Source organism: Sminthopsis crassicaudata, chromosome 4, assembly GCF_048593235.1.
Source record: "Sminthopsis crassicaudata isolate SCR6 chromosome 4, ASM4859323v1, whole genome shotgun sequence".
NCBI lineage: Eukaryota > Metazoa > Chordata > Mammalia > Dasyuromorphia > Dasyuridae > Sminthopsis > Sminthopsis crassicaudata.
Window position 1 is genome coordinate 300,632,561 of NC_133620.1, and position 19,785 is coordinate 300,652,345.

A 19,785-nucleotide genomic window follows, 5' to 3' on the forward strand; every position below is an offset into this window, starting at 1 on the left:
CCATATCACACTGAGTGGTATATAGATATAGATATATTGCTGTCATAAATTCATATCACTTAACATTTCTATTTAGAAGCAGAATTAAACTCAAGATAGACTGAGTCTCTTGGCCAGGGGGCTATCTTTTCTCCTCACTGGGAGAAAAAAAAATTTTTTTTTCTTTGGAAATAAAAGAAATACATTGAACTCACAGTTGTTTGGTATTCCTATCCCATTCTACTGCCAGCTTGATATGTGGGGGACTTCCTGGCTTGCTGAGTTTCAAAGACCTAAGAAGAGAATAAAGGGCAGAAAAATCCATCCTAGGACCACAGTAAATAATTTTTCACTCCCATATCTGACTTCAGCAATTCACCTAACCTAGTATTTCCTTTTAAAACAAGTACACATGCTTGTCAAAGATAAGACTCTCATTTCCTTAGAGAGATCAGTAGATTAAGTGGTAGTTATGACTATCATTAATAACCAACATTTATATAGTGCTTTAAGGTTTGCAAAATACTTTACAAACTTTAGCTCATTTTATTCTCATAAGAAATCTGGGAACTTAAACCTAGGTTTCTGGTGGTTGGAAGCCTAATGCTCTTTTCATTATGCTACAGCCTATATAATATACTCATCAAGACATCTGGGTTCAAATCCTAATTTCTCCAATTACTGGCTGTATGACCTCAAGCAAATTAGCTTTTCTGAGCTTCTATGAAATACAAATGACATAAAATAAAAGTAATCCTGATATAAATATAAGCTATTACTTTTAAACTTAGCCCTTAGCACAGTACCTGGCACACTGTAGATGATTAATATCTAAGAAAATGATATGCTTGACCAACAATCTAACTCATAGACTTGCCTCCCCCCTCTAAAAGTCAAGAAAATTAAATTAAATAAGAAAGATACTTTTTATCCAACTCACTTCCAGTTGATCAATGATGGACAGAAATAACTACACCCAGAGAAGGAACACTGGGAAGTGAATGTAAATTGTTAGCACTACTGTCTATCTACCCAGGTTACTTATACCTTCGGAAGCTAATACTTAATGTGCAACAAGAAAATGGTATTTACACACATATATTGTATCTAGGTTATACTGTAACACATGTAAAATGTATGGGATTGCCTGTCATCGGGGGGAGGGAGGGGATAATGAATACAAGGGATAATATTATAAAAAAAAAAAAAAAGATGTATTCTGATGGAAGTGGGTATCTTCAACATAAAGAAGATCCAACTCACTTCCAGTTGATCAGTGATGGACAGAAACAACTACACCCAGAGAAGGAACACTGGGAAGGGAATGTAAATTGTTAGCACTACTGTCTATCTACCCAGGTTACTTATACCTTCGGAATCTAATACTTAATGTGCAACAAAAAAATGGTATTTACACACATATATTGTATCTGGGTTATATTGTAACACATGTAAAATGTATGGGATTGCCTGTCATCGGGGGGGAAGAAGGGGGGGTAATTTGGAAAAAATGAATACAAGGGATAATATTATTAAAAAAATTACTCATGCATATATACTGTGAAAAAAAATTCTAAATAAAATAAAATTAAAAAAAAAAAGAAAGATACTTTTTCCCAATTAGTTTATTTGAGTAAATCTATGAAAAATGTATTGAAGCCAAGTAGAAACAGCTTTTAGATTAATATAAGGAAAAACTCCCTAAAAATAACAAGTGCAATGTCTGTCTTAGAAAATAGTGAGTGCCTTATCAGTATGCCTTCAAATGGAGTCTGGATATTCATAGAGTTAAGTTTTGATGGAAACAAAACGAGTGATTCAAAGAAACAAAGGTAAAGAAAGTGTATGTTTTAAGCATGGGATATAATATGTATATAAGCACAAAGACAAGAAATTGAATATTAAGTATGAGGAATAGCAAAAAGATCTTACTATATCCTAATATGCACAAAGAGGAGTAATGTATAACAAATGAAAAGGAATACTGAGGCTAAAAACCATATAAGGGAATTCCTATTCGATTTTAGAATAAGCAACTAACACAGTTTATTCAGTAGGATAATGACATGGTCAGGTATGTGCATAAGGAAAATTAATTTGGCAGCTGAATGATTTCTGAATTAAAGAAAGAGACTTGAGGAGGGAAAATCAATTAGGGAATAATGAAAACCTCAACAAGGGTGTGCCTTTGTAACTGGAAATTCAAGAGATTTTATGGAGATATAAACAAGATGTGGCATTTGACAGGGTGAATAAGTGCAAGAGGTTGAGGAAAACATCAAGGTTGTGAACCTGGTAGCTGAAAGGATGGTGGTACCCTGTACAAAAGCAAGAAAGTTAGGAAGAGAGGTGGATTTGAAGAAAATATAATGAAGTCTCTTTTAGAAATATTGAGTTTGAGCTTCCTGTGGAAGATCCTTGTAAATATTCAGCAGGTAGCTGAAACAGCACTGGAGATAGATGAAGGCTAGAAATATAGATTTGGTAATTTTTTTGCATAATGATGATAGTTAAACACACTAGAGCTATGAGATCATAGGAAAAATGTAAAAAGAAAAGATAAAAGACCATAAAACTCTGGGATAACCTATGCGTATTTAACTCATTAAATCTGAGTTGTTTAACCTAGGTAAGATTCAAAGAGCACAGAATAGTTTTCTTCAAGTATCTGAAGTTCATCCTATAGAAGAATTATGGTTGCTCTTCTCTTAAGTCCAGAGGGCAGCATCAGGAACAACAGGTGGAAGTTGCAAAGAGGCCAATTTAGTCTTGACAGAATAATTTAGAGTTCTCCAGGAGGTTCCTTTTATGCAAAGTCTTTAAATAAAGAGTAGATTACTATGTTCAGATATATTACAGGAGGAATTCTTTCTTAAATACTGTTTAGATAATCTCTAAGATTCCTCTGATTCTAAAATTGTGTCCCTATGGATGCAGGATCAGTGGACAAAAAACAATAGGTTGCTAGTTCTTTCCCTTCTGTCCTTAGTAAGCTCTAACTCAGTCTCCATCCCCATAAGCCTATTGATATTTGCCTCAGTTTTTATTCCCTCCATATAATCCTAATCTCTTCACTTTCCATCTGACATCTTATGATTTGTACCTTTAAAACATTTCCCATGGTTTTTTCTTTCCATTTATACATTACCACACTGATACAGGTTCTCATCTCCTCATAGCTGTATTATTACAATAATCTTCCAGGTGGTTTTCTTGCCTCAAGTCTCCCTCTATGCCAATTTATTATCCACTCAGCTGCCAAAGAGCAAATCTAACCATGTCACCTTTCATCCTCAATAATTTCCAGTCATTACCTATTACCCTATGTATCAAGAACAAAGTTTCATGTTTGACTGTTTTGTCTGTTGAAGTTCAATAAGAAGTTTATTAATTATTAAACATAGGTGATTTCTGTTAAAAGGGTTCAATTAAATGATCTCCATTTAATGGCCCATTTGCCATAGCAAATGAGTCTCTATTCCTCAACTTAAGTTCACAATAAATTCTTTGTGCAAAATGTTGCCTGAGTTGTTGTCCAATGTACATGATTTTCTTTAAGTACCCTTCCTCTCCTTTCCTTATCCAAGTTTGGGATTTTAAGACTTCCATTATCATAAAGAAAGGGTCCTTACAACTACTAGAAAAAACAGGAGAACAGAGTCAAATTGACCATATCTTCCTTTAACAATAGCCAAGTAGGTGGGAACACGATCCTGTTAATCAGATGCTAATAACTATGCTCTGTATTGCTAAGTACACTGCACCCCCTCCAAGGAGCCTCTTGGAATAAGGAATATTGTTCATTCTCTTGCACCATCTAGAAAAATTCTCTTACCTTTCAACAGCCCAGTGAAAGAGAGGCCTGCTATCCTGTGGGGATAAGTAGCTGCAGATGTTGGATAATCCTACAACCCGAACAGCAAACAATGACCCCAAGCTCTGCTGATGCAAAAAGGGAAAAGATGAGTCCTCTGGATATTACTAAAGTCCTGATTTAACTCATTATTTAAGTTTAAAATAAAGCATTAACCAGATAGACTCAATTTACTAATTTTTTTTTCTATAAAAACTATAGCCTATGTATTAGGGTTGCATCAGACAACACATTCTCAAACTAGAAGATACGCTTCCTTTATAGAAGGGGAATATGAACTGAAATAAGTACTTGTTCAATAGTTATGGTGTGCATTGTAATTCAACAGAATAGTAAATGCTTTTTGCCATACTTTGTTGAAAAGCAACCACTATAACCCCTAGACAAAAGCAATTTGCAATGTTTTTATTTGTATGTTCTTGATATTTTCATCTAATAAAAACCTGAAGATTATCCCATTCATACAATGAAGACAAATATCACATAGTAAAGAATGATAGTAAAGTGTACTGTCAAGAGCATTTTACAGAACACAAAAGATTCAAGTTTCTATTCCCTATTTTGTATTACTGACTAGAGAAAGAGCTAGCAACCTGTTGTTGTTAGTAGTTAGTGTTACAAAGGTGTGTGACCTTAGTCAAGTAACTTGGCCAATCAGAATATGCCTTAGATATCTCCTCTGAAAGAGTTGGTCTAGACCATCTCAGGGTTCTATTAAACTTTATATCTGGCAGGAAAGGAGTCTGGGCTTGACAACCAGGATTTCTGATTCCATAGATAATTTTTTTAATGTTTTAATATTCTTTTTTGTTATAAACTTAACATTAACAAACATGAACATTTCACTGTATTAAAAAAACAAAAAAGAAAAAATATGTACAAAGGAGGAGAGGAAGAGCATAGTAGGTGAGAACATGGTATCTGTAAAGGGGCACAGTTAAGGCATGTTTAAAGTGGACCAAGTGGACAAATCAATCTGGTAACATACGTGTGTGTGTGTGTGTGTGTGTGTGTGTGTGTGTGTGTGTGTGTGTGTAGGATTTGCATTGGAAACAAATGAGATAAACTAAAAAGGTAGACTGGGCCTATTTTATAGAAGGAATTGAAATTCTCAATCTACTTAAATAACAAGTTACTTTTAGTAATTCTGTAATAGCAGAAAGGCTAAATAAAGACGTTGCTATTATTAGCTATTGGCCTAAACTGAATGAAAAAAAAAACATTAAAGGTAAGAGAAAATTTTTGTAAGGTCTTTTTAGACAAAGTTAGAAAGAAATAACATAGATAAACCTTAGGAATATGTAATAAGGAGGTATAGAATGAGTTCCTTTCACTCTAAGGGAAATATCTCCATATAAATAAGAACTGATGATCAGTGAGAGAAGTATCTAATATACTGATCCTATCCCTATATATTGAGAAAGGATTATCTGATATTCCACATGACAAGTCCCATTAATGAGGATGGGTGAGAAGAGAACAGGGATTCATCAGATAGAATGAAGAAAACAGAACTTCAGAATTAGGTGGGCCCCTAGTGGTACTCAAGTCCAAATCTCATCTGAAAGAGATCTAAGAGAGGTTTGAAAAATTTGGGGAAAAAAAATTATTATGGGAATACTGGATCAAATTGCAAATATACTTATAACTGGTAAGCCTCAAGAGTGGGATTCAAAGGAAGAGTGGGGGTGGTTTGTAGAGGGCTGGAATTCTGAAAAGGTGTACTGGAATCTAAGACATCAGAGCATTTAAGGCTAAGTACCTACTGAATGTGAGATAATAATTCTATAAACATATACTTAGATGATATGGTAATGTGATAGCTCTCCTCATGACTGGCACTTGCTGAATGTGTTGTGGTGACTTAATGGTAGGCAATGATTGGAGGGCTGAGGGAGACGGGCAGAGGCTCTCTGCCACAGTACACTTAGGAGGAAAAACTTCAGGCTCCAGACGCCAGAGTCCAGGTTCCATCTTTGACAAGCCTGCTTGCCTGCCTCCTTTACTTCGCTTTCTAAAGACCAAGGAGTTTGACTGATCCTGAGGCCCTCCAGAGAACTAGACAGGACATTATAGTAGCTCAGTCATGTTCAGAAAGATCAGAGTAGAGTATTTGCTTGGGTGAGGGATCCAGGCAGTGAGAAATCAACTGATTTAAATAATTAAAAGAACCTAAGTTTTGGGTTTGAATTTAAGGATAGCTTTCCCCCACTGACTTAGTGGGGGAAAAAAACTACATAATCCAAAGATAGAGGTGAAAGGTGAAAAACAAGCAATCCAGCAAAATAATTAGAGCAACATCCTGAAAGATCCTGATTAAAAAGTAATCTGCATCTAATAAGTTATTCTTAAGGTTATATCTAACAATATTGAGATCTATTGTTCCACTATCTGTCTACAGTTTTACACCACATCCATTACTGTAAAATAGGTCTGACTCTATATGTTGAAGAGATCCTTGAAGAAACAGAGATACAGGAGAAATACAAGGAAAGGATAATTTCCTCTTGTTTTGCCATTTCTCAGAACATGGAGAATTGTTATGCATAAGGTTTGCACTTGAGCATTTCTTGTCCACTTTCTAAGATGTATACTGTATATAATAAAAAAAGATGTACCCAACTTGAAAAGTTTATTGTCTGCCCTTTTATTGCCAAATATCCAACCTGAAATATATTTGATATTCATAAATAGTACACTATATTTGGTGAAAATGAGTCATTTTCATAACAAAGACAAATGCAAAATACTTAACAGTCTGATCAAAATATTCAATATAATTAATTATGTTCCTTCCAGTCTTATGCAGAGCAAAACCAAGAAAAAAAATCATGAGTTTATCCAACTCTTTAAATATCAAAGGAGGAAAAATAAATGTAGATATTGTTATTGCTGGAGGCAGCTAGATGGCACAGTGGATAGAGCACCAGCCTTGAATTCAGGAGGACCCGAGTTCAAATCTGGTCTCAGACACTTAACACTTCCCAGCTGTGTGACCCTGGGCAAATCACTTAACCCCAGCCTCAGGGAAAAAAAAAAAAGAAAAAGATATTGTTATTGCCATTAAAATTTTGAGCCAAAAATTACATAATGAACAAAAATGACAAACTTTTTTTGTGGTCCTATAGGATTAAGGACAGTTGAAACCTGTTTCTGGTTATAATAAAAATAATAACAATAACAAAATTGATTCAAGATTTTAAAAAAATGATATATTTCTATTATTCAAATGGTATTGTATAATGATTTATATCAAAATTTTCTAATATATAATGATATATGCAATACATAAATAGTAACATAAAATATATATTACTATATAAAGCTTTACCCCATGAACTACCTAGTACCTGCTACCATATATAAAAAATAAAGTAGATTAAATGTGCATATAAACAATTTATATATATATATATGTATAAATGTATATATTTTAAAAGAAGCAAAATCAAATGTTTATAATATAATTTTCTTTGGAGTGAAAATTACAGCTTCTTCTTTATTTAAATGATAAGACCATTTTTTGCCCTAAGATAAAAAACACATACTCATCTTTCACATTTATTTTATGCATTATCTCACCCTTGTAACATTACACACACACATCTAATGAGAAAATTGCTGGTGCAGGGCTGTGATTTTCTCATTAGATCTTCATATCTAAGGACTAATTTTTAATTTAAATAATGTTATATCATCAGCTAGATTTTACCTCATGAAACCCAAACTGTTACTGTGTTATTATATTCTCTAGCCTTCCTAAGGCAGATGCTGACAATTCTATATTTTTCTATTTCCCTTGCTTTGGCAAGAAGGCAAGAAGGGTTCAGTATTAATTAGTATAATCCAAAATTATAAAGTCTGTCTCTTCAATTACTGGATCAGGGAAATTTACCCATTTTTCAGTGATTTCCAGCACTATAAAAGCTTTAATCAGTCTATATTAAATGGCATCGTGCTGTCAGACCCACTTAAATGAGGACTTCAATAGCAGAGGGGAATGTTTTCATCTGGTGTCCTACAAATAACAATGATTCTTTTCAGAGTCAAGTCTCCTGGATTCAATGGGTTGCAGTCCAATTTGGCTTTGTGGATAAAATTTCCAATACTAATTGAGTAAAGGATCTCTTTTACAAAACATAGAATCAGTAGAATATATTTTATCTTGATCAGGTAAATTAGCTATTTGAAGATTAACTGTTCAGTGTAAAAATATTTGAGAAATTCCTTCCGAAGCTTTTGATAAATTTTCATGGCTCATAGTATGGAATTTAAGTATAGCATCCTCTAGTTGACATTTAAAGTTTACACCCAAAAGAAAGTCTATAATATAGTTTTCCAGACTGGCATCTTCTTCACCTGATTTCATTGGTCAGGAGCCAATTTTTTAAAATCTAGTTTTAATAATATTAAAATTTTGGTTTTAAAATATTATAAATCAATCATTCATAACTCTAGGCTCAACCTATTAAGGAAGAGGTTGATAAAATGCCTAAATCCCAATTTATCCTTAATTTTTATATCATCTGATATAGTCTTATATCTTTCTCTATCCCTAAGCCTTTTTCCTATCACTATCCCTAGCACTAACCCCTTACCATATATCAAAAATTTTTCTTAAAAAAATTACCCCTATTCTTTTTACTGGTCTATCCCGGATTCCCTATTTCTATTTCTTTCTATATTAATTCTAATTTTTATATTATACGTGTATGTATATATATATATTATATGTATATCAGACACTAAATATGAAATCTGATCAAAATCAGATACATAAGCTGTCATAGAATAGCCAAAGACAAATACGAAATACTAAGCAGTCTGATCTAAGAGCAAGTATTTCTATCATCATTTTATAGATAAGAAAACTGGCTCTGGTGGTTAAGTGACTTCTCCAGAGTCACACTAATTAAATGATATTATAAAACCAAGCATCCAGATTTCAAGCTAAGTATTCTTCAAGTCAAAAACTATTTCAGTGACCTACTTAGGGAAAAGTTGGATGGTCTAATTTGAATTTTACTATAGAAATCTGAATTGGCCTCATAGCCAGCAATCCTGAATTTAAGTGTCTTTTCTGAAATATACTGACTGTGTGAACCCAGACAAGTCCTAACCTCTCAGTGCTATGCTATTTGGAGTCATACAATTGGTAATTTGTGTGGATTTGTAAAAATAAGTGGTTGGGTTGCATGATCTCTAATTTCTCTAATTCATGACCTCCCAACAAGGGAATTGCTGACAACAAGGAAGAACCTTTAGATAACTACAAAATGATAGGTACAAGTGAATTTTTTGTGACAATAAAAACATATTTGTAATAATTTGTAATAATTGTAAACAAAATATGTACTTCCAAATTAAAGAATGGCTCACCAAACTCTAGCATATTAATATCATGGAAAGCATTATATGGAATGATTAATTTAAAGAATCCAGTGAAAAATGGAAAAGCTTACATAGAAAGATGCAGGGGGTAAAGAGATCAGAAACAAAAGAATAATATGTAATGACAATGTTATATAAATTAAGAGAAAATAAAACTAATCAAGGAAATTCTTAAACTTTTTCATGACACAGACCACACGCCCACTGGATGAAACCTATAGTTCTCATATCAGAATGTTTTCAAATGAATAACAAAATATAAAGGATTACAAAATAATTTGATTATTTTAAAATTCAGTTATCAAAGAACCCCTGCTTTAATCAAAGAGAACATTCAATAGTATTATCATGCTATCAGAATTAAAAAGCATATTCTTCCTTTCTGTTAGCAATGTTTCTTTCCTTTCTAACTTTTTTTAAAGTAAATGTACTTTGCAGGATAATATAGTTTGAGCATCTGCTGCGAACTGTCTTTGTGTTCACATAAAATATATTAGCAAATACATTTTTTTGTAAATGCCTACAGCAGATAAAGAAAGCTCTTGATATTGGAGCCCATCTAAGGACAGACCAAAGTTTTGTTGCCCTTACCAATGTTAGAGGAAGAATTATGCACAGACCTGAGCATGATTAAAAGATGTTAAATTGTGCAATTTTGATTTTGCAGATAACAAATGTAACACCACCACCAAATGCAAATTGTTTTCTTGTGAATTTTGCATTCTTTTTCTAAAACAGGAAAACAAACTTTAAAAAAGAAATGTCCCTTAAATTTGAATATAACCATTAATCCTAATTTTTCACTTGAAGGTAAGCAAGAACCATCCTGGTCCTTGTCATTTTAATTAAAATTTCATTCTCTTATAAAACCAGTTCCATGAAAGGTTGTTACTATGGTGCTGGGTTGATGTAACATAACATTCAAAATCTATCCTTTATTAATATGTTTAATGCTTTAATGAAAATTTGGAAAGTTTGAAATCCAGATTCTAATGCTTTAGCCCATACATGAAATCATAAGACCTCTCCTTGAAATTAATTAGCAAATTATATCCTAATTCTCTCCAATCTGGTCTGTGTTCAGAAGTCTCATACCAACCTGCACTGGCACTTCCTGTTTAATTAGATATCTCATTTTATTGAAGACCTGTTGTTGGAGCTGGTCCCAGGATATGGCTCTATCTTCTCTCAATAGTAAAGGTGGACCAAATCTGTAGTAAGACATAGAGAAGTTTCTTTCAATAATAGAAAAACTAAATAACTACAGGAGAGTCTTAACTGATTGAGTGATGTTTATCCTTCTTAAACTCTTGTTTTCAATAAAATATTGTCTTTAGCATAGTGTCTTTCGTGTGATAGAAATGGCCAATAACTACATTTTGACTGCACATATACAGGACAGTTGTTTTTTATGTGTTTTTAGTCAAGGGCGTTTGAGCTATGGAGAAATACTTAAGGAGAAACGGCATATAACTGGATCTTTAAAAGACATCAATGGATCTGATTATTTCAAATGTTTCCATCTGTAACCTGTATATGATGTCTCCCATGAAAATCATATCCCTCTCCTTCTATAATCCTACCCAATAGATCCCACCAATTAATATGCTGGTGGCATTTCTTTAGATGTCTTGTTATTGTAGGAATAACAGTAAAGCATATAGAACAAGGAAAATCTTTAGACAGGTACAAAATGATCCACTGATAAGTACAAATGAATAATCTCATTATTTGTGATAATAAAAAAGATGTAAACCAAACATGTACTTCAGATATTCTTTGCTCCTGCTTTGCATCTTTTTTTTCACTATTATAGCTCTCTAATGATATACACAGTATCTTAATGACATTCTTTATTGACAATATATTAAAGCCTATTTCCCCCTAATACTTACAGCTATATAATTCTTAGCATGCCATGAAATTCTACAACTTCCAACTGTAGCAGCATGAGAAGAATACTACTCTACTAATCAACATTTTTACGTTTTATCCAGTGCCACATAGTCTGGATAATTATTGCTTTGAGTTTAGTTTGAGATTTTGTACTGCTAGACCCCCTCCTTCCCGCCTTTTTTTTTTTTTTAATTATTTCCTTTGAGATTCTTGACTTCTTATTTTAATGACTTAGAAAAAAATAACAACAAAATTCAGGGTCTGCTGATGCTCCTTTTTGCCCTGGAACTATGGGCTGGAATTGTATGTAGGTAAAGCAACAGAGTCCTGCTGCCAATGATAGTAATGGGTCCCCTATAATCTCATTCTGACCAGTGATCAACTCACTTCTATGAGTTGAGAGCTCTAGAAGCCATGAGCTGCCAAGTTGCCACCCCAAAAGACTGCTACTAGCTTGCCAAAGCCTGGCCTGAGCTGGCTTAGCCCATGCCGGACAGCACTCCCCTCTCACTCCAATGAGACAGACTTTTCCTGCTATCCTTCTAAGTTATCTTGGGCTGAAAAATTGTTTTACCTCATCCTTTTGTTGGTTGTACTACTTTAGAATTCCCTTTGAGATATTATTTTAATATAGATTGAAGGAAAACTTGAGGGACCTCTGAGAGGTACTGCCTTTACTCTGCCATTTTGGGAACTAAATTTCTTATGAATTCATTATAAACAGCACAAGAAGTAGGACACTGTTTGTTAAATAACATGGAATCCTAAGTATCTGATTAGAACTAATCCAAAAATTATGATTTAAGAAAGTTTTAGCTTCACCATTGCTTAGTTTGTGTGGAGAGTATGACATTAACAACTTTGACTACCCTCATTATCTGCATATTAGAGATCACTTAGAAACACTGACTCCAATATTTTCCTATATTTTTACTTTCAGAAACCTCAGATGTGGAGGTATAAGAAGTCTGGTTAATATCACCTTCACCTGTTTCACACAAATCCAAAGGGTTTACTGTCCCTGTCATTGACCATAAATTGAAGAATATTTCACACTAATTCTGCTGCACTCACATTCTTCCCAAATCATTTAAAACAACTGCAAACAAATCATAGCAGAGTGACTGCAGCAAGTGGTTCAAGCCTTGGAAAAATAACAAGCATAGTGATAGATGGTTTCTAACCTTGCAATTCAGAGAAACTTTTGTGAAGCCACAAGAATTTTGGACTTACATCAACAGAGCAGATGATATTTGGAAGCCATGACTTACATGCACCACAGTGCAGAAAAATGAAGCTTGTATTTTATACTAAAGCATAAATGTTAATCAAAGTTTTTTTTTTCCTAAATTAATCTCTGTACATCGAGAAGAAAATGATCTCCTACCCAAATACCTATATTGTTAGGATTATTACTAGGTGGTAAGGCGGTACTTAACAATTCTCTAGCTCAGAGTTCAAACCTTTAGTTCACACCTTTAAAAGGAGTTTACACCTTTAAAGGAGTTAACACCTTTAAAAGAGTTTGCTCATTGGTTGTAAGGTGTTCCCACAAGTCCATGGAGTACCCACAAACCCATTCTCTGGGAGGAAATAAGGAGCCATGATTCAGGAAGGAGAGGTCATTTGAGATTCTATTGTGATGCTGGCTGGGGACATTTGGACAAGAACAGATTCACAAGTCTAAAGGAAAAGCCTGCTCATGGACTTCTGGGAGATTTACAACTATTATTGACTTCTGGGAACCCAGAATTCCATAGGTTTGAAGGCAGAGTCTGATTCATTCCCACGTCTACCTTTGTGCTGGCTGAAGGCTTTGGATTCAGAGGGAGCTAGAGACTGAAGCTGGCTGGAGACATTCTGACAGGAAAAGATTTAAGACTTTGAAGAACACAATACAGAACTGAAAGGAAGGCTATCTCCAGAAGCTCCCCAAGAAATCCTGCTCCCAGAGAACGATCTACAATTTAGAGACAACAGAACATTATACTATATCTTACATACTGTGACAGTGTAGATAGCAACAGTGTTGACTTAAATACTGATATTTCTCCTAAGAGCTTTACACATTTGGATATCTTGCTTCTCATACTATAAATCAGAAGAAGTAAATTTTTCTTCTTTCTTCAAATAGTTTATGACAGCTATAGTTCCCAATACTTTTTCTAGGTTAATTTGCCTAGAGATGAGGCATCCAAAATGAATACAAGAGGCAAAGAGTGAGATTCTGAACCCCAGAATAACACAGAACCTGGCCATGCCCATGCAGCACTGGAAGTTAGTCAGCACCATTGTAGCCTGTTAAGGAAGCTTGGGACAATCTCTCCTTTGCCCTAAGAGCAGAACTCCACCTTAAAAAAAAAAAAAAAAATGAGCAAGAAAGGAAAAAGAACTCTGACCATAGACAATTTTTATGGAGGAAGAGAACAGACCTCAAATCATGGAGGATAATAAAAACAGATCATCTTCAGATAAGCCCCAAGGGATAATATGAGTTGGTCCCCATCTCACAAGGCTCTCTTGGAAGAATTAAAAAAGGATCTTAAAAGAGAGTTAGAATAAAATAGGGAAAGGAAATGAGAACATTGCAGGAGAATTTGGAAAAAGAAACAGAAATTATCTTTAGAAAACTCCTTACAAAATAGTTATTAAAATGGAAAAAGCATATAACTCCTTACAAAATAGATTTGACAAAATGAAGTTATGTAAGATAAACTTGTATTTGACTCAAACATAAAGGTTTTGTGATTTTCTCTGTCTTCATTAAGTAGTACTTATGTAGAAGCAAAGGTAGGGGATAGTGAGAGTGACCTAAGGCTAAAATATAAGTAATTCTATAATGGGGAAGGGGGCACAAGAGGAAAAAAAAAGTATAGAATTGAATTGTTCTCCAAGGGATCAAGATGGGGAAGAGATCAGAGTTTAGCTAGTATAATAGTGATGCCTTGGGGGAAAACTGAGGGATTGAGGGGCTGACATAATTCAGATAAGACCTGATAAGGGCAGAAGTAGAATTGTCACCTCCCTATTTCTGAGAGCCATGTTTCTGTGTGTCTGTGTGTCTGTCTGTTTCTGTCTCTTTATCTTTTTCTCCTATTCAATTCATATATATACATATATATATATATATATATATATATATATATATATATATATATATATATTTTTTTTTTTTTTTTTTTTTTTTTTTGCTGAGCCAATAGGGATAAGTGACTTGCCCAGGGTCACACAGGAAGTGTTAAGTGTCTGAGACCAGATTAGAACTCAGGTCCTCCTGACTTCAGGGCTGATGCTCTATCCACTATACCAACTAGCTGCCCCTTTCTTTTTTGCCTGTCATACACATTATACTGACTCATTTTCCACAAAAACTCCTAGAAGTTTTGAAGAATCTATCTATGCTGTCTCTGTTAACAAAGTGAATTTTTTTTGCATCCAAGTGAAGATTCAACATTTATCACTACTGAATTATCATTTTATTAGACAGCTCAATGCAAAATCTTCAGTATCTTTTCTACACTATTTTTAGTCTGTTAGCTATTCTGCCCCTATGTTTACCTTCTAGCTTAGGCTTACATTTCATGAAATATACATTATATATCCCTTCATCTATCCCTACAACATTTTGGGTAAACAAGTCATTGTACATTTTCATCTCTCTTCTGACACATCCCATTTCTTTTCTTCTCACTGTAAATGATTTCGTTTCTATCTTTAGAATATTCTTCTTGAACATTTTTTATCCCTCCTGAACTGACTATTTCTGATTCATTTTACTCCATGAAATCCTCCCTATATTTCTCCACTCTATATTTTCCTCATTGAACTCAATGTCTGTCAGAAATTATGATAGAAGACTTCCGGCCAAGATGACGGCAAGGAAGGACACAGCTCCTTAAGCTCCACTTTTTCTCTCAGAATTTACTTCATGACAAGCCTTGGAATTAATGCTTGACTGGAAAAAAACACCACAAATAATTACCAACAGAAGACATGCTTGAAATTCGCCAGAAAAGGTCTGTTTTTGCTTGGGGGAGGGGAAGAACAGGCTGAGGGCAAGCAGCGAGAGGGAGGCAGCCAGCTCACACTGCTCAGAGCAGAAGGGAGAGGGGTACAATCTCTGCCGTTTTTTGCTGAATGATCTTTACCCCAGTGTGGATAGTCCATCTTAGCAGCATGCCAGGATCAGCAGAGAAGGTGTAAACACCGAAAGTAAAGAAAAAACCCCCGGAAAGCTAATGTCTCTCAGGACCTAGCCACCCTCCCCCTCCCCTCCCAGTGACTAATGGAGTTCTTAGAGCTTCAGAGCGCAGACACAGCGCAGTCATTACTGTCCTCTTGATGCTGTCTCCCACAGTCTGTAGAGGAAGCCCGGAAACACCATCCAGCCCCATCCCCCCACCCAGAAAAAGACCAATTGTTTCTCTTGTCAATTTGTTTTTTGATTCTGCTCTGACAAAATGAACAAAACATTTAAAAGGGCTCTAACCATTGACAGCTTCTGTATGGAGAGCAGACTTCAAACCCTGAAGAGATAAAAACAGACTGTCTCCAGAGGAATCGCCTAAGGGGGAAATGATCTGCTCTCACAAGAGAGCTAGAAGAGAAATGGGAAAAGGAAAGGGAAGCTTGGCAAGAGGATCTGTAGAAGTTATCCAGAGTGGATAAAGAAATCAAATCATTGAGAAATAAAATTAGTGAGTTGGAAAAAGAAAACAGCTCTCTAAAAAATAAAATTGATGAAACAAACAAAAAAAAATTCCATAGAAGAAAAAACTCACTTAAAAACTCAATTGGACAATTACGAAAAGATATTTAAAAAGGGAGTGAAGAAAATAAATCATTGAAAATTAGAATCGAACAAGTAGAATTGAATGACTCAAGGAGAAACCAAGAAGTAGTAAGGCAAAACCAGAAAAATGAAATAATAGAAAAGAATGTCAAATACGTTATTGGGAAGAAAACAGACCTAGAAAACAGATCCAGGAGAGACAATCTGAAAATAATCTGACTCCCTGAAAAATATGAGGAAAAAAAGAGCCTAGACACTATTTTCCAGGAAATTATCAAAGAGAACTGCCCAGACATTTTGGAAACGTCTAAATAGACATTGAAAAAATTCATTGATCACCTACTGAAAGGGACCCTAAAATCAAAACGCCAAGAAATATAGTGGCCAAGTTCAAGAACCATCAGACAAAGGAAAAATTATTGGAAGCTGATAGAAAAAATCAATTCAGATGTGGAGGAGCCACAATAAGGATAACCCAGGATCTAGCAGCATCCACATTAAATGAGCAAAGGGCCTGGAATATGATATTCCGAAAGGCTAAAGAACTTGGTATGCAGCCAAGAATAACTTATCCAGCAAAAATGAGCATCTTTTTCCAGGGAAGCAAATGGACATTTAACGAAATAAATGAATTCCATCTATTATTGATGAAAAAAACCAGATCTACACAAAAAGTTTGATCTTCAAATACAGAACTCAAGAAATTTCTAAAAAGGTAAAAAGAAATCTTGAGAACTATATTTCTGCCATAAAGATATGTAAAGAACACATGTATAATTTGTCCTAGAAACCAGAGGTAAAAAGGAAATTACATCATAAAAAAGGGTAAAGTGGTGGTATTATATCACATGAAGAGGAAAAGGTAACCTATTATATCTGAGAGAAAGAAAGGAGGGGGATGAACATAGTGTGTATCAATAGACATATTCGTTTTATGGTAAAACTCCTTCCACATCATTGAAAAGTGGGAGGAAAGGAATAAGCTAAGGGGAAGGGAATATAGAAATTGTGAGGAAAAAGGGTAAAATAGGGGGAGGAACTTTAAGGTGGGGGAGGGATACTAAAAAGGGAGGGCTGTGAAAAATAAGTGGTGCTCACAAATTTAATACTGGGAAGGGGGGTAAGAGGGAAGGAAAGGAGAAAAGCATAAGGAGGGGTTAACAGGATGGCAAGCAATATAGAAATAGTCATTTTAACCATAAATGTGAATGGGATAAACTCCCCCATAAAGAGGAAGTAGTTAGCAGACTGGATTAAAAGCCAGAATCCTACAATATGTTGTTTACAAGAAACACACCTGAAACAGGGTGATACATTCAGAATAAAGGTAAAAGGGTGGAGCAGAATCTACTATGCTTCAAGTGAAGGCAAAAAAGCAGGGGTAGCCATGCTGATCTCAGATCAAGAAAAAACAAAAATTGATCTGATTAAAAGAGATAAGGGAGGGCATTATATCTTGCTAAAGGGTAGGATAGACAATGAAGCAGTATCTCTTTTAAACATATACGCACCAAGTGGTGCAGCATCTAAATTCTTAAAAGAGAAATTAAGAGAGCTGCAAGAAGAAATAGACAGCAAAACTATAATAGTGAGAGATCTAAACCTTGCACTCTCAGAATTAGATAAATCAATCCACAAAATAAATAAGAAAGAAGTCAAAGAGATAAATAGAATACTAGAAAAGTTTGATATGATAGATCTTTGGCGAAAGCTAAATGGAGACAGAAAGGAGAACACTTTCTTCTCAGCAGTTTAGGTAACCTATACAAAAATTGACCATATTCTAGGGCATAAAAACTTCAAAATCAAATGCAGTAAGGCAGAAATAGTAAATGTATCCTTTTCAGACCACAATGCAATGAAAATTACATGCAATAAAAAGCCAGGGGAAAATAGACCAAAAAATAATTGGAAACTAAATAATCTCATACTAAAGAATGATTGGGTGAAACAGCAAATCATAGACATAATTAATAACTTCACCCAAGAAAATGACAATAATGAGACATCATACCAAAATGTGTGGGATACAGCCAAAGAAGTAATAAAATAGAGAAAGGGAAGGTCAATGAATTGGGCTTACAACTAAAAGTGCTAGAAAAGGAACAAATTAAAAACCCCCAGACACACAAGAAACTTGAAATTGTAAAAATAATAGGAGAGATAAATAAATAAAATTGAAAGTAAAAAACTATTGAATTAATTAATAAAACTAAGAGTTAGTTCTAAGTAAAAACCAACAAAATAGACAAACCCTTAGTAAATCTGATTAAAAAAAGGAAAGAGGAAAAGCAAATTGTTAGTCTTGAAAAAGAAAAGGGAGAACTTGCCACTAATGAAGAAGAAATTAGAACAATAGTTAGAGGTTACTTTCCCCAACGTTATGCCAATAAATTCGATAACTTAAATGAAATGGAAGAATACATTCAAAAATGTAGCTTGCCCAGATTAACAGAGGAAGAAGTAAATAGTCTAAATAATCCCAATTCAGAAAAAGAAATAGAACAATCTATTAACCAACTCATTAAGAAAAAATCTCCAGGACCAGATGGATTTACATGGGAATTCTACCAAACATTTAAAGAACAATTAACTCCAATGCTATTTAAACTATTTTTAAAAATAGGGATTGAAGGAGTCCTACCAAATTCCATCAGACATGGTACTGATACCTAAACAAGGTAGGCTGAAAACAGAGAAAGAAAATTATAGACCAATCTCCCTAATGAATATTGATGCTAAAATCTTAAATAAAATATTAGCAAAAAGACTACAGAAAATCATCCCCAGGATAATGCACTATGACCAAGTGGGATTTATACCAGGAATGCAGGGCTGGTTCAACATTAGGAAAACTATTAACATAATTGAATATATCAATAACCAAATTAACAAAAACCATATAATCATCTCAATAGATGCAGAAAAAGCATTTGATAAAATCCAACATCCATTCCTACTAAAAATGCTTGAGAGTATAGGAATAAATGGACTATTCCTTAAAATAATCAGGAGCATATATTTAAAACCATCAGTAAACATCATATGTAATGGTGATAAACTGGAACCTTTCCCAATAAGATCAGGAGTGAAACAAGGTTGCCCACAATCACCATTACTATTCAATATTGTACTAGAAACACTAGCCTCATCAATAAGAGCTGAGAAAGAAATTCAAGGAATTAGAGTAGGTAATGAGGAAATCAAACTATCACTATTTGCAGATGATATGATGGTATACTTAGAGAATCCCAAAGGCTCTATTAAAAAGCTATTAGAAATAATTCATAACCTTAGCAAAGTTGCAGGATACAAAATAAATCCACATAAATCCTCAGCATTTTTATATATCACCAACACAATCCAACAGCAAGAGATACAAAGAGAAATTCCATTCAAAATAACTGTCGATAATATAAAATATTTGGGAATACATACATATATATACATATGTATATATATATATATATATATATATATATATATACACATATGTGTGTATATATATATATATATATATATATATATATATATGTATACATGCCAAAGTCAGGAATTATATAAGCAAAATTACAAAACACTTGCCACAAGAATAAAGTCAGATTTAAATAATTGGAAAGACATTAAGTGCTTTTGGATAGGCTGAGCAAATATAATCAAGATGACAATACTAATCTATTTATTTAGTACTATACCAATCAGACTCCCAAGAAACTATTTTAATGACCTAGAAAAAAATAACAACAAAATTCATATGGAAGAACAAAAGGTCGAGCGAGAATTTCAAAGGAATTAATGAAAAAAAAAAAAAGAAACAAATGAAGGTGGCCTAGCTGTACCTGACCTAGAACTA

General features: G+C 34.0%; 1 protein-coding gene across 2 annotated transcripts in view; it reads right to left on the reverse strand.

The window, feature by feature from the left end:
* USP43 (ubiquitin specific peptidase 43) overlaps positions 1-19,785 on the reverse strand; it is a 110,073-nt gene that overhangs the window by 23,545 nt on the left and 66,743 nt on the right. Inside the window, exons 8-10 of one of the 2 annotated variants that reach the window (XM_074311932.1) lie at positions 10,344-10,455; positions 3,815-3,921; positions 195-272 (exon numbers count right to left, since the gene is read on the reverse strand). In XM_074311932.1, the coding sequence (XP_074168033.1) occupies positions 195-272; positions 3,815-3,921; positions 10,344-10,455 (297 nt within the window). The remainder of the gene's footprint in view (positions 1-194; positions 273-3,814; positions 3,922-10,343; positions 10,456-19,785) is intronic. The other variant, XM_074311933.1, reaches the window with a different exon arrangement.